General features: G+C 41.3%; 1 protein-coding gene across 9 annotated transcripts in view; it reads right to left on the bottom strand.

The window, feature by feature from the left end:
- Nucleotides 1-13,648, bottom strand: part of dlg3 (discs, large homolog 3 (Drosophila)) — a 389,240-nt gene that overhangs the window by 49,656 nt on the left and 325,936 nt on the right. For all 9 annotated transcript variants that reach the window (XM_055643654.1, XM_055643656.1, XM_055643657.1 and 6 more), the window contains one exon: nt 3,405-3,519. In XM_055643654.1, the coding sequence (XP_055499629.1) occupies nt 3,405-3,519 (115 nt within the window). The remainder of the gene's footprint in view (nt 1-3,404; nt 3,520-13,648) is intronic.

Here is a 13,648-nt window from a genome sequence, read left to right as displayed (position 1 = left end):
TTAATGTAAAAATAAACAGCCTACCTTCTGTTGTCTGCTCTATGCGACCCTGACGGCTGCCGGTGGTCGCGGGTTTAGAGATTGATTTTTAAACTACTAAAACTATTATACAAGGCCTTTAAAACTGATAATAGCTTTTGCGATGGGGTCTTCCAGCGATTTTTCGTTAATAATTAACTAGGCTGAACATCTTCGATTGGAACAGCCTAGAGAAAATCGCGTTTTAAACCCGCCCCCCTCTAAACGGCGCCACAATCGTGCACACGGGCTGGGACAGATTTTCAGCGACGCTTTAGGTACGCTTTGCAACATACCTAATATCATGGCACTTTATTCAATCCTATACAAAAACACAAGAAAACTATGCTCACTGATTTCTTGTTACCAGTCTTTCCAAATAGACTGAAACCATTTGCTTAAATTATTTGCTTATCATTAAAACTCTACTTCAGCATAGACCATTGAGATAGCCGCCACAATCTTATAAGAGATCAAGTGAAGGCAGAAACTAATTAATGAATTGCCATCAACAGGTGATTTGTGTGATTTTAGAAAAGTTAGGGGAGAGAGAAACAGTATTAAAGGATGTAACAGTAAAAAACATTTACAACCAGATTGCTGATTCCTATATTTAAAAAAAAAGTAAAGCAAACCCAAGTAACTATAGACCAATTAAGTTGTCTGGGGCAGAAACATTATGAATTCCTGGCTTAAAGATATCACAGAGAAATACTTAGAGGATGAAAATACAATGTCACAGAATTCAAAAGGGAAGGCCAGGTTTGATATCATACAATGTTTTTTGAAGTAACAACAAGGTAGGCAAAGGCTACACAGTAGATACAATGCTGTTGAATGTTCAAAAAATCTTTGATAGATGTATCAATATTATGGATTGTTGGGAGGACAAGGCAAAGTGATTAGCCACCTGGCTACAACACAGAAAACAGTGGTCTGCGGCATTAAAGGGAGTAGTTCAGATGCAAAAGGTGGGAAGTAGTATCAATGAGTAAACAATATTCATTGTCGTCACAGATTGACTACCATTTCAAAATTTGGAAAGTTCTGAATAAGACATGCAACAAGGTACAAAAAGCGGAAATGTAGTTGTGTAAAATAGCCTGAGATTATAAAAGATCAATGCAGAAATAATGTTCAGGGATCACGTTTTAGCATTAAAATTAAGGCCATATATTCACGATCTGCACAAGTAAAAACAGCATGGTGGTTCGATGCACAAATCAGTAAATGTGGTAATGCACATAACAGTGGAATTCATTCCGAGAACAATGATATGGAAAGTAAATATGTTATATTAAATATATTGATGTTGAAAAATAAATAGATAAATTACATAGTCGAATTTCATTGTTGTGTTGTCAGTGCATATGACAATGAAACATTCTTGTCTCTGAAGAATATTTGGTAAATTATATTGGACTGAGGTTGGATCAGTAAAGTTTGAATAGCTCGAGTCTCTGCTCTAGAGAAGATGTGACATAACTAAAAAATTAAGATTATCAAAAGGTACATGCAGTGACAATGGCATGTACACATACAAGGAGTCACAAACATAAAATACTTCAATGCAAATGAGAATTCACTGGAATTTTACTGGAATAGTGACTAAAATGTGGAATTCATTACCACAAAGAATAAATTAATTTGAAGAGAAGCTAGATAAATAGAGGGTGATGGAAATAGAATGAACCTCACTGTTTTTTATGTGCATTACTTTAAGAATTTAGAGAAATTGCAAGGACACAGGGACTACGGCCTATTGGGTCCACACCAACCAGCAATCACCCCATACACTAGCGCTATCATACACACTAGGGACGATTTACGGAAGACAATTAATCTACAAACCTGTACATCTTTGGTGTGATCCAGAGCACCCAGAGAAAACCCACGCTGTCATAGGGAGAATGTACAAACTCCGTACAGTTAGCACCCGTAATCTGGATCAAACCAGGTTCTCTGGCTCTGTAGGACAGCAACTCTACCACTGTGCCAGCCTATACTATTTCTATTAAATTAGACAGAGGCTGGGAGAAAGCTCATGTGTAGCGCAAATACCAGCATGATAAATTGGTCAGTTCTACACAATTCTACATCTGCTTACAATGCGTGATGTGGCAGACTCAGTGTGTCATTACAAGGTTAACAGCGTTGAGGAGATTTGGGGTTCACCATTTAGCTCGATTCTAAAATTACCCAAATAGTCTGGCTCAGCCTTGGATATTGGACTAGGAGATGGAATTTGTGATAAGAGAATGATTTGGCAGGTGCACAAAACAATGGATTTGATCTTCACCTAATTGGATATTCATACATTAATCATTTTTTGTCCTTTAACATGTATATATTATTGTTGTACACTAAAACTGTTCTTGCAGAACCCAGATTTCTTCAGTTGAAGAAACCTGTCGGAGCCATTTATGTTTAGGCTAGCTACTATTGGCATATTATATTATTTTGTCTAGATATATCTTGCAGTATTATTTTGGACATTTGGGATATATATATATATATATATATATATATAGGCACAGGGAACAGGAAGGGACAGACACAGGGAGGGAGAGCATACAGTTTTCACCAGATCGGGGAGAACAGCCAGCTACAACTTGTATGCAGAATAAGGAAAACCGGGTACGTTCATCTCTTTGTACAACTACTTCAATAAACAACCAATGAAACTGGAAATAACGACTAGAAGATCTGGCCTATTTGGTCTGCGTAAGATCACTCCTACTTACCAGTGTAGTAATGGCAACTGAAAAGAGGACACTGGAAGAGTCGGAAATTTGCCATTACCAAACCGAAAGTGGGTAATTCAAATTGTTAGAATGGCAAGTCATCAGAGTGAAGCTACATTGCATAATGCCACACAGACAATTCAAAGGCAATTTCATTTCATGACAAAAAAAGACACAACGTGCTGGAGTAACTCAGTGGGTCAGGCAGAACCTTTGGAGAACATAGATAGATGATGTTTTGGGTTGGGTGCCTTCATCAAACCAGAGCGTTACCTACCCATGTTCTCCAGAGATCGTGCCTGACTCACTGAGTTACTCCAGCAATTTGGGTCTTTTTTTTGGTAAACCAGCATCTGCAGTTCCTTCTGTCTTCTTATGACACTTGTGATAACACCAGCAGATAAATTAACCGATAATTAACGTTCAATTTTCCTCATTTAATAAATTTCTTCTTACCATTTGTCCCCAATTGCACTGCCTTTTATTGTAACAATGTGTAGCATTCTGTGCTTTCGCCAAGATAAATCCACAATAAGATAAATGATCAGCTGGTCTTTTTATTGATTAGTGGTGACTATAAACCTTGTCCGCCGGGATCTTTCAAGTATATATCCAAGAGAAATTAACCATCGCTGAACTTACCGAACATAAAGTGATCGTTTCTCACTGGTCCGCAGGGAGCCAGATCCAGAGCTCATACTGCTGTTCATCATCTGTTCTCTAAGGTCATGGATTTTGGACTCAAAGCGGCTGTATTCTGCGATAAATTAGAAGAAGAAGAAGAGAATATATTATGGTTTTGCAGTAGAACTGAAGCAACTTAAGTTGACTGGGCCAGAGAGCAGAATATTTAAATAAGCTACCCACAATTCTCTCATTGGGACTTTGTTCCCAAATGCTTGAAGGCAGCCGAGTCATTGCCAAAAGATAAGAAAGGAAAATAAAGTAAAAAATACATTTATGATGAAGAACCAGTTCTTCAGAGGCTGTGGAGGCCAAGTTAATGGATATTTTTAAGGCAGAGATGGATAGATTCTTGATTAGTACGAGTGTTAGGGGTTATAGGGAGCAGGCAGGAGAATGGGGTTGCGAGGGAAAGATAGATAAGCCATGATTGAATGGCAGAGTAGACAATGGGTCAAATGGCCTAATTCTGCTCCTGTCACTTATGAATTTATGATTACCAGATGGCAACAATGATCTCCCCAAGACAGTTGTAGGTATCTTCAGCTACACCTTAATTGTTATATTCATATTCAGGATCTGGGTGTCACTGCACAAGGCAGGCATCATTTACTGACCCCTAAATGCCCTTGAGAAGTGGTGTGCCAACTTCCTAAACGCACAAAAGATTTGTGGTACTGCCATGGTGGTAGGTGCGTGTGCGTGTGCATGTGCGTGTGCGTGTGCATGCGCGCTGGAGCCCATTATGGCCCATTGTTGCGAAGGGTGTGATAACAAGAGGGGAACAAGGATGTGACCAGTGGAGCTGGTAGGATGACTAGGGGTGGGGGGTAGAGGGGAGGGGAGGAAATGCAGGAGTTACTAGTTTAGATCTTCATTTGGGCAGGCAAGGATTTGCAATTGAACATTGTGCAATCATGAGTACACATCTCTCAAACTTCATACTTTCTGATCCAAAGAAAATCACTGATGAAGCATTTGAAGATGTTTCGGCCTAGGACAGATTGATGAATGTCAAGAATGTTCTGGGACTGGGATGGTTCACCTCCAACAGCTTTAACCAGCTCAATCTCTGTGTAGTATAATTGCAGACATTGGAATGCTTTTGCTTTGATGCCCAATTGACTCCAGTTTTACCAGGGATCACTGATGTCATGCTTGGTCAAATGCCATGCTTGGTCAAATGTCTCAGCATCAAGGGAAGTCATTCTCCCCTCCAAAATTCAGCTAAGGCCTGGTGCCAAGTAGTCCTGGTAAAACCTAAGCTAGTTATTTGTAAGGTCCACTTGATATCTGTCAACAATGGTTTCTCTCACTTTGCTGATGATTGAGAAAAGATTGATTGACAGTAATTAGCTCAATTATAAATGTACTTTTTTTGTTAACAAGACATAACTGGGTAATTTTCCACATTGTTGGGTAGAGGCCAGTGTATATGCAACACCCTGGCTCCAGGCACAACTAGGTTTGGAGCACTCGTCTTCGGTACTACAGCTGGGATGTTGTTCAGTTCTGAGTCTTTTGATTTATTTGGCTCTCAATGCCATGTGGAATGAATCACTTTGGTTGGAGATCAAACTCTTTGATCGCACGGATCTCAGGATGAATGAGAAATAGACCATTTATTTAGCACTTCTGGCTGAATGGTTGCGAATGGTGCAACTTTCTCTTCAGTATTCACTTGGGTAGCTCGTAATGCCTGCTCCACCCATTAGCTGTTCACCATCATTTTTGACCATGTGCTAGAAGTGCATAATTTTGATCTGATCCGTTGCAAGATCACTTAGCTCCATTCATTGCACGATTCCTTTGTTGTTTAGTCGGTAAATATACAACATAGAAAATATGTTATATGGTGCAACGGTCCCTGTTGAAGCATTGCTAGGTTGGCACCTAAATAATTTGTGTATACCCAGTGCTGCTACCAGTATGTTCTTCAGCACTTGCGATTGATTTAGGATTGATTCATTGGCTCGACAGTAACGGTAAAGTGGTGGATACACAGGATCATAATGTTACAGATTGTAATAGCGTATATATCTGCAGCCAATAGTACCCGATGGATGCCCAGTTTTGCTCTGAATCAATTCCTCTTAGCATGCTTACAATTCCAGAATACAGAGTGCAGATTATCTTAGTGTGAAGAATTTCTCTACACAGGGACTGCACTGTGGTCACCTGCACTCATGCCATCACCCATAGCCATCACCGGTCAAGATACTTTATCCATTCTGTTGGTTCACTTACTATCATTCTGGCAAACATATCTTTCAGGATTCTGCAATTTAACTCTGGTAATGTTGCCAAGCCAGTCTTGTCAATAGACAGATTTATGACTAGTTTAGAGATACAGCATGGAAACAGGCCCTTCGGCTAAACGAGTCTACGCCAACCATCAACCTACTCTTCATGTTCATTTTATGTTAACCCACTTGTTTATGTACTCCCTACAGATTTAGACCAATTTTTACAGAGGCCAACTAATCTACAAACCTGCATGTCTTTGGGACATGGGAGGAAACCGGAGCACCTGGAGGAAACCCACGTGGTCACAGGGTGAACGTACAGAATCCACACAGACAGCTCAAACTTGACTCAGGATCAAACTCAGGTCTCTGGCGCCATGAGACAGTAGTGAGCTGCGACACTATGCTCTAGTGTGAGGCTTTGCAAAGAACAGCACAGACCAGGAACAGGCCCCTTAGCCCACAATGTCTGCACCAAACATGACCCCAGGGTAAACTAATTTAATCTGTCAGTACATGATCTATATCCTGCTATTCTCTGCATATTCATGTGTCTATCTAAAAATGTCACTATCGTGACTGCCTCAACCACCACCCCTGGCAGTGCATTTCATAGACTCTCTTGGGTCCCTCAGGCACTGTGGTTACATGCTTGTTATTTCACAAAGCTGCTGATGACCAGGCATCTGAAATATTTGTGACCTTCTTCTTTAGGAATCTGCCTGAACAGACAGGTAATTTTTCTGTAGCCATCAGCAAGTATATAAAAAAAATAAAGTGGATGATATGAGCTTGAGGCTCAGTTACAAATTGATAAGTATGATGTTGTGGGATCTACAGAGACATGGCTGCAAGAGGACCAGGGCTGGGAACTGAATATTCAGGGGTGTCCGTCCTATCGAAAAGACAGACAGGTGGGCAGAGGGGGAGGGGTAGCTCTGTTGATAAGGAATGGAATTCAGTCCCTTGCGAGAGGCGACATAGAATCAGGACATGTAGAGTCAGTTGGATAGAACTGAGGAATTGTAAGGGTAAAAATACCCTAATAGGAGTTATCTACAGGCCCCCAAACAGTAGCCTGGATATAGGGTGCAAGTTGAATCAAGAGTTAAAATTGGCATGTAGGAAAGGTAATGCTACAGTGGTTATGGGAGGTTTCAACATGCAGGTAGACTGGGAAAATCAGGTTGGTACTGGACCCTAAGAAAGGGAGTTTGTGCAGTGCCTCCGAGATGGATTCTTACCGCAGCTTGTACTGGAGCTTACCAGGGAGAAGGCAATTCTGGATTTAGTGTTGTGTACTGAACTGGATTTGATAAGGGAACTCAAGGTAAAGGAGCCATTAGGAGGTAGTGACCATAATATGATAAAATTTAATCTACAATTTGAGAGGGAGAAGGGAAAATCAGAAGTGTCAGTATTGCAGTTGAGCGGAGGGGACTATGGAGGCATGAGGGAGGAGCTGGCCAAAGTTGACTGGAAAGAGACCCGAGCAGGGATGACAGTGGAACAACAATGGTAGGTATTTCTGGGTATAATACAGAAGGTGCAGGATCAGATCATTCCAAAGAGGAAGAAAGATTCTATGGGGAGTAAGAGGCGACCGTGGCTGACAAGGGAAGTCAAGGACAGTATAAAAATAAAAGAGAAGTATAACATAGCAAAGATGAGCAGGAAGCCAGAGGATTGGGAAACTTTTAAAGAGCAAAAGAAGATAACTAAAAAGGCAATATGGGGAGAAAAGATGAGGTACGAAGCTAAGCTAGCCATAAATATAAAGGAGGATAGTAAAAGCTTCTTTAGAAACATAGAAACATAGAAAATAGGTGCAGGAGTAAGCCATTCGGTCCTTCAAGCCTGCACCGCCATTCAATATGATCATGACTGATCATCCAACTCAGTATCCTGTACCTGCCTGCTCTCCATACCCCCTGATCCCTTTAGCCACAAGGGTCACATCTAACTCCCTCTTAAATACAGCCAATGAACTGGCCTCAACTACCTTCTGTGGCAGAGATTTCCAGAGATTCACCACTCTCTGTGTGAAAAATGTTTTCCTCATCTCGGTCCTAAAAGATTTCCCCCTTATCCTTAAACTGTGACCCCTGTTCTGGACTTCCCCAACATCGGGAACAATCTTCCTGCATCTAGCTTGTCCAACCTCTTAAGAATTTTGTAAGTTTCTATAAGATCCCTCCTCAATCTTCTTAATTCTAGCGAGTACAAGGCGAGTCTATCCAGTCTTTCTTCGTATGAAAGTTTTAAAATCCCAGGAATCAGTCTGGTTAGGTACGTGAAGAGGGAAAAAAATAGTTAAGACACATGTGGGTCCCAGAAGACAGAAACAGGTGACTTTATTATGGGAAACAAGGAAATGTCAGAGGAGTTGAACCGGTAATTTGGATCTGTCTTCACGAAGGAAGACACAATCTCCCAGATGTACTAGTGGCCAGAGGACCTAGGATGACGGAGGAACTGAAGGAAATTCACATTAGGCACAAAATGGTGTTGGGTAGACTGATGGGACTGAAGGCTGATAAATCCCCAGGGCCTGATGTCTGCATCCCAGGGTACTTAAGCAGGTGGCTCTAGAAATTGTGTACGCATTGATATTTATTTTCCAATGTTCTATAGATTCACGATCAGTTCCATGTTATCCCACTTTTTAAGAAAGCAGAATGGGAGAGAGAAAACAGGGAATTATAGACCAGTTAGCCTGACATCGGTGGTGGGGAAGATGCTGGAGTCAATTATAAAAGATGAAATAGCGGCACATTTGGATTGCAGTAACAGGATCAGTCCGAGTCAGCATGGATTTATGAAGGGTAAATCATGCTTGACTAATCTTCTGGAATTTTTGAGGATGTAACTTGGAAAATGGACAAGGGAAAGCCAGTGGATGTTGTGTACCTGGACTTTCAGAAAGCCTTTGATAGAGTCCCACATAGGAGATTAGTGGGCAAAATTAGAGAACATGGTATTGGGGGTAAAGTGCTGACATGGATAGAAAATTGGTTGGCAGACAGGAAACAAAGAGTAGGGATAAAGGGGTCCCTTTCAGAATGGCAGGCAATGACTAGTGGTGTACCACAAGGCTGGGTGGTTGCATCAGCAGCTCTTTACAATCTACATTAATGATTTAGATGAAGGTATTAAAAGCAACATTAGCAAATTTGCAGATGACACAAAGCTGGGTGGCAGTGTAAACTGTGAGGAGGATGCTGTGAGGATGCAGGGTGAATTGGACAGGTTTGGTGAGTGGGCAGATGCAGTTTAATGTGGATAAATGTGAGGTTATCCATTTTGCCGGCAAGAACAGGAAGGCAGATTATTATCTGAATGGTGTCAAGTTAGGAAAAAGGGAAGTATGACGAGATCTGGTGTCCTTGTACATCAGTCACTGAAAGTAAGCATGCAGCACAGCAGGCAGTGAAGAAAGCAAATGGCATGTTGACCTTCATAACAGGAGGAGTTGAGTAGAGGAGCAAAGAGGTCCTTCTGCAGTTGTACAGGGCCCTGGTGAAACTACACCTGGACTATTGTGTGCAGTTTTGGTCTCCAAATTTGAGGAAGGACATTCTTGCTTTTGAGAAGTGCAGGGTAGGTTCACCAGGTTAATTCCCAGGATGGCGGGACTGTCATACTTTGTAAGAATGGAGCGATTGGGCTTGTTTACACTGGAATTTAGAAGGAGGAGTGGGAATTTTATTGAAACGTATAAGATTATTAAGGAATTGGACACGATAGAGGTAAGAAACTTGTTCCCAACGTTGGGGGAGTCCAGATCCAGGGGCCACAGTTTAAGAATAAGGGCTAGGCCATTTAGAATGGAGATGAGGAAAAACATTTACACCCAGAGAGTTGTGAATCTGTGGAATTCTCTGCCTCAGAAGGCAGTGGAGGCTGATTCTCTGGATGCTTTCAAGAGAGAGTTAGATAGATCTCTTAAATATAGCGGAGTCAAGGGATATGGAGAGAAGGCAGGAACGGGATACTGATTGTGGATGATCAGCCATGATCACAGTGAATGGCGGTGCTGGCTCGAAGAGCCGAATGGCCTACTCCTGCACCTCTTGTCTATTGTCTAAGACATGCAATGGCTGGAGAAAAGGAACAACATCAGATTATGATAGAAATAGCTTTCTTATTTGCAAACTGCTCGTGCGGAAGGAAAGTTATGGAATTTAAGGGATATTTAATGTAGAATATCTCAACATTTCATGCAAAGCCAACTTTATTTTGTGAGAATTAAACAGGGAATTGTGAGGGGATTCCCTGCAGGTTTTTCTACACGCCGGCACTAAAGCTTACAATTCTTTCCAGCGCCCAGTCCATAATCCTATTAATGCAGAAATTCATGTTCCTCGTCTCTCTCCATATGTTTACCATCTCCTTACCAGCCTTTACATAACTCTGTCTTGACTCACTGCATATATATTAGTTTAGTTTAACATGGCAACTGGTCCCTCGGCCCACCAAGTCCCCTGGCCATTCATCACCTAGTTCTAGCTTATCCAACTTTTGGATCCTCTACTCTGTGGGCAATGTACATAACCAACATAACCAACTAACCTACAATCCTGCATGTCTTTGGAATGTGGGAGGATGTTGATGCAGGTGGAGGCATAGCCTCTGTTTAATGTCTTGTTCACATGATGCCATTGCCAGCAGTATTTCCCTGGCCAAGTACTGCACTGTTGTGTTTGTTGGAGATTTCTTGTTCGGGTCCCTGAGTAGGGCCCTGAACCTACAACTATCTGACTGCAAGTGCAGCCGTTCTGCGTCTCATTTCCCAAAGCAGAATAAACAGAGTTCATCAAAGTTAAAGGATATTCTTTGTCATCAATAAAAACTAAAGAAACCTGAGAGAATCTCCATGCATCTCCATGCACATATGGAGCGATTGAACACTCATTATTGAGTCTTGCTAGACTTCAAATCTAATTAATCTGCCAAACAATAAAACTACTTTCCATGTAAACTGATGTTGATCATACAATAGACATACAATGGTATTTAGTTTTTCCAATGTCAAACCTTTTAGCAACAATGGGAGGCGATTTCTCTATCCAATTTTGTTTACCTTGGAAATGATCATTGATACTAACTCAACCCTAGTATAATGGCTACTTTAAAATACAGCATTCTCTTCGCCTGGTGCAACCATACAAATAATGTGAAATTTGACCTTTGAGCAAATTAAAAAAACATAATGCAATAGTAGGTGGATATTGGGTCCTTCATGACTGCTCCACCCTTCAATAAAATGATGATTGATCTTTTGCTTCTGTATATTTCTCCTGGTCTGACCTTCCATCCCTCAATCCCTTGATACTGAAAACATTAATGAGTTTTGATTCAAATATACTCAGTTACTCTTTGATAGAGAATTACAAAAATTCTCTACTCAATAGTACCTTGGAAAGTCAGTACCCTCCACGTCAAGATATTTCTCTTCATCCTAGTCTTAATCACCCAACACCTTACTTTAAGGCTTGAGCCCCTGGTTCCAATCGCCCAGGTCAGGAGAAACAATGTCACCTCAACTATCCTGTTAAAAATTGTTATAAATATATCCATTTCGGTGAGAACACCTCTTATTCTTAACTCAAACATAGGCCTAATCAGCTTAATCTCTCCTTGTACAAAAAACCCGTCAGCCCAAGATTCAAACTGGTGAACCGTCAATGCATTCACTCTATTGAAAGTGTTTCCTCCCTCATACAGGGAGAGCAGACATGTACACAATATTCCAAATGCAGTCTGAACCTGGAGCTTACTTACAGCCCTACTCTCAAATTACCTTGCGACGAAGGCCAACATAACAATTGTTTTACCAACTACTTGCCAGTTTACCAACTACATATTAACTTTCAATGATGGGTATACATGCACCCAGGATCCTCCAAACACAAATCAACCTCTCAATAGAGGTTTCCTGGCAGTGTCTGAAAGGTTTAGTGGCCAGACAACGCTTAAGAGTTGTAACATTAACTGCTCCCTCCAAAAGGTGGTTTTATCTTGAAACATACTAATGTGGAATTAGTGTTCTGGGTGAAGAGCATGGAACAAAGATGTAGCAGCAATATATACAATCAACTTTCAAGGCAATACATGAGCACATACTCAGCAACTGCGTCCTAGATTCATCCTCAAAGCACAATGACTAGCAGGAGGAATGTGACTTTGTACAGGAGATTTCACAATCACGGGACATCCCTGGGTTTTATAGCCAACTAAGTACTTTGGGATACATAGATGCTGCCAAATGTGGCAGGCAGTTACCACAGAATTACATCTTGTAAACAGTGGTGAATGAAATAAATAGATCACCATTATGACAAATAATGCTGGACCCTGTGTGGCCACTCAGTTGCCCCCACCGGCAATACTGCAGCCCCTCTAATCATCTGCAGATCTACAACTCCCAATGCTGAGGCCTTGCTGCTACAGCTGTGCTGTAAAACAGCGAGCACGGTGAATGGCAGACAGACCTCAGGCAGTGCAACCAAAGGCTGGCCCCAACCATTAACTGTTTCCTGACATCTCTTAAAAAGGTTTCTAAAAAAAAATAACACATTTACTTAAAAACTCATTAAATAACCACTGCTTCATTAAAAGCAGAAATAACTCCATTCAAACACAGATGACCCTTGCTCTATGAGCTGTGACGGGGGGGGGGGGACCACGTCACAATTTTCCATCACGCTAATCCACATCATCTGCACACGTGGCAATAAGCGCGAGTTGAAAAAAAATCTATTGGTTTATTTTAATTTTTTCTCACAGATTCTGAGGGCAAATGTTATTGTGTATCTCATATTTTTGGTAATGATCTGTGAATTCTGTAAGGGTGTATTTCCGTAACCTGTACTGTCATAATGCGGGGTTGCCTGTAAATGCAACGGCCAGCACCAGCACTGAAAAGCTGTGTGCATCTGATGTCCAACAAATGACTTATCTCTGTGTTGCAGTACATAGGCATGGAAATTCAGACACAAAGTGCTGGAGTAATTCAACGGGTCAGGTAACATCCCAGGAAAACAGGGATAAGTGACGTTTCGGGTCAGTATCCTTCCTCAGACCCGCCAAGTTACTCCAGCACTTTGTCTTTTTTTTTGTATTGCAGTTCCTTGCTTCTACAAGGAAATTCAGAATGCTCTGACAAATGCAACATATCCACCTACTAGTCATCAGCAGTTTGACAATGTCTTCATTGTTGTTGGTTGAGGATGACATTAGCCGTGGTATTGCTCTTTCTCAGAACACCTGGAAATTTAAATGTGCACGAGCAAGGGTAGATAAGACCTTATTTAGTTTAGAGAGATACAGCACAGAAACAGGACCTTCGGCCCATCGAGTCCATGCTGACCATCGATCCTTGTACACTTGCATTATCCTACATACTAGGGAAATTTACAATTTTACCAAAGCCAATTATCGTACAAACCTGTACGTCTTTGGAGTATGGGAGGAGACTGGCGCACCCAGGGAAAACCCTGTCACGGGGAGAACGTACAAGCTCCATACAGACAGCACTTGTGATCAGGATTGAACCTGGGTCTCTGGCACTGTAAAGCAGCAACTCTACCACTGCACCACCATGTCGCCCTTGCATCACCCAAGAGACAGCATCTGTGACAGTGCAATGCTTCCCCTTTATTACACTAAAGGATATTACAATTCAAAACCTTGTTAAGCAGTGTGAGCTACAGCCAAGAACCTCAGAAACAGCAAGGGAAATAACAAAGTGTTATAACAGCACACGTTGTAATCAAGAACATTATAATACAGCAGGGGTTATAATTAACACCGTCAGGATACAGCATGAGTTATAACCGAGCACTTATAATGGCAATAAATGTATGCAGAGGTTATAGTAAAGCATAGCTTGATTAATGACAGAGAATTTACTACGGTGAGAGTTATACCTTGGGGCCACATAACAGATCATAA

The sequence above is a fragment of the Leucoraja erinacea genome, chromosome 12 (genome assembly GCF_028641065.1).
Source record: "Leucoraja erinacea ecotype New England chromosome 12, Leri_hhj_1, whole genome shotgun sequence".
NCBI classification, from domain to species: domain Eukaryota; kingdom Metazoa; phylum Chordata; class Chondrichthyes; order Rajiformes; family Rajidae; genus Leucoraja; species Leucoraja erinaceus.
Note: the sequence above shows the minus strand (reverse complement) of the source record. Positions and strands in the feature narration are given on the sequence as shown.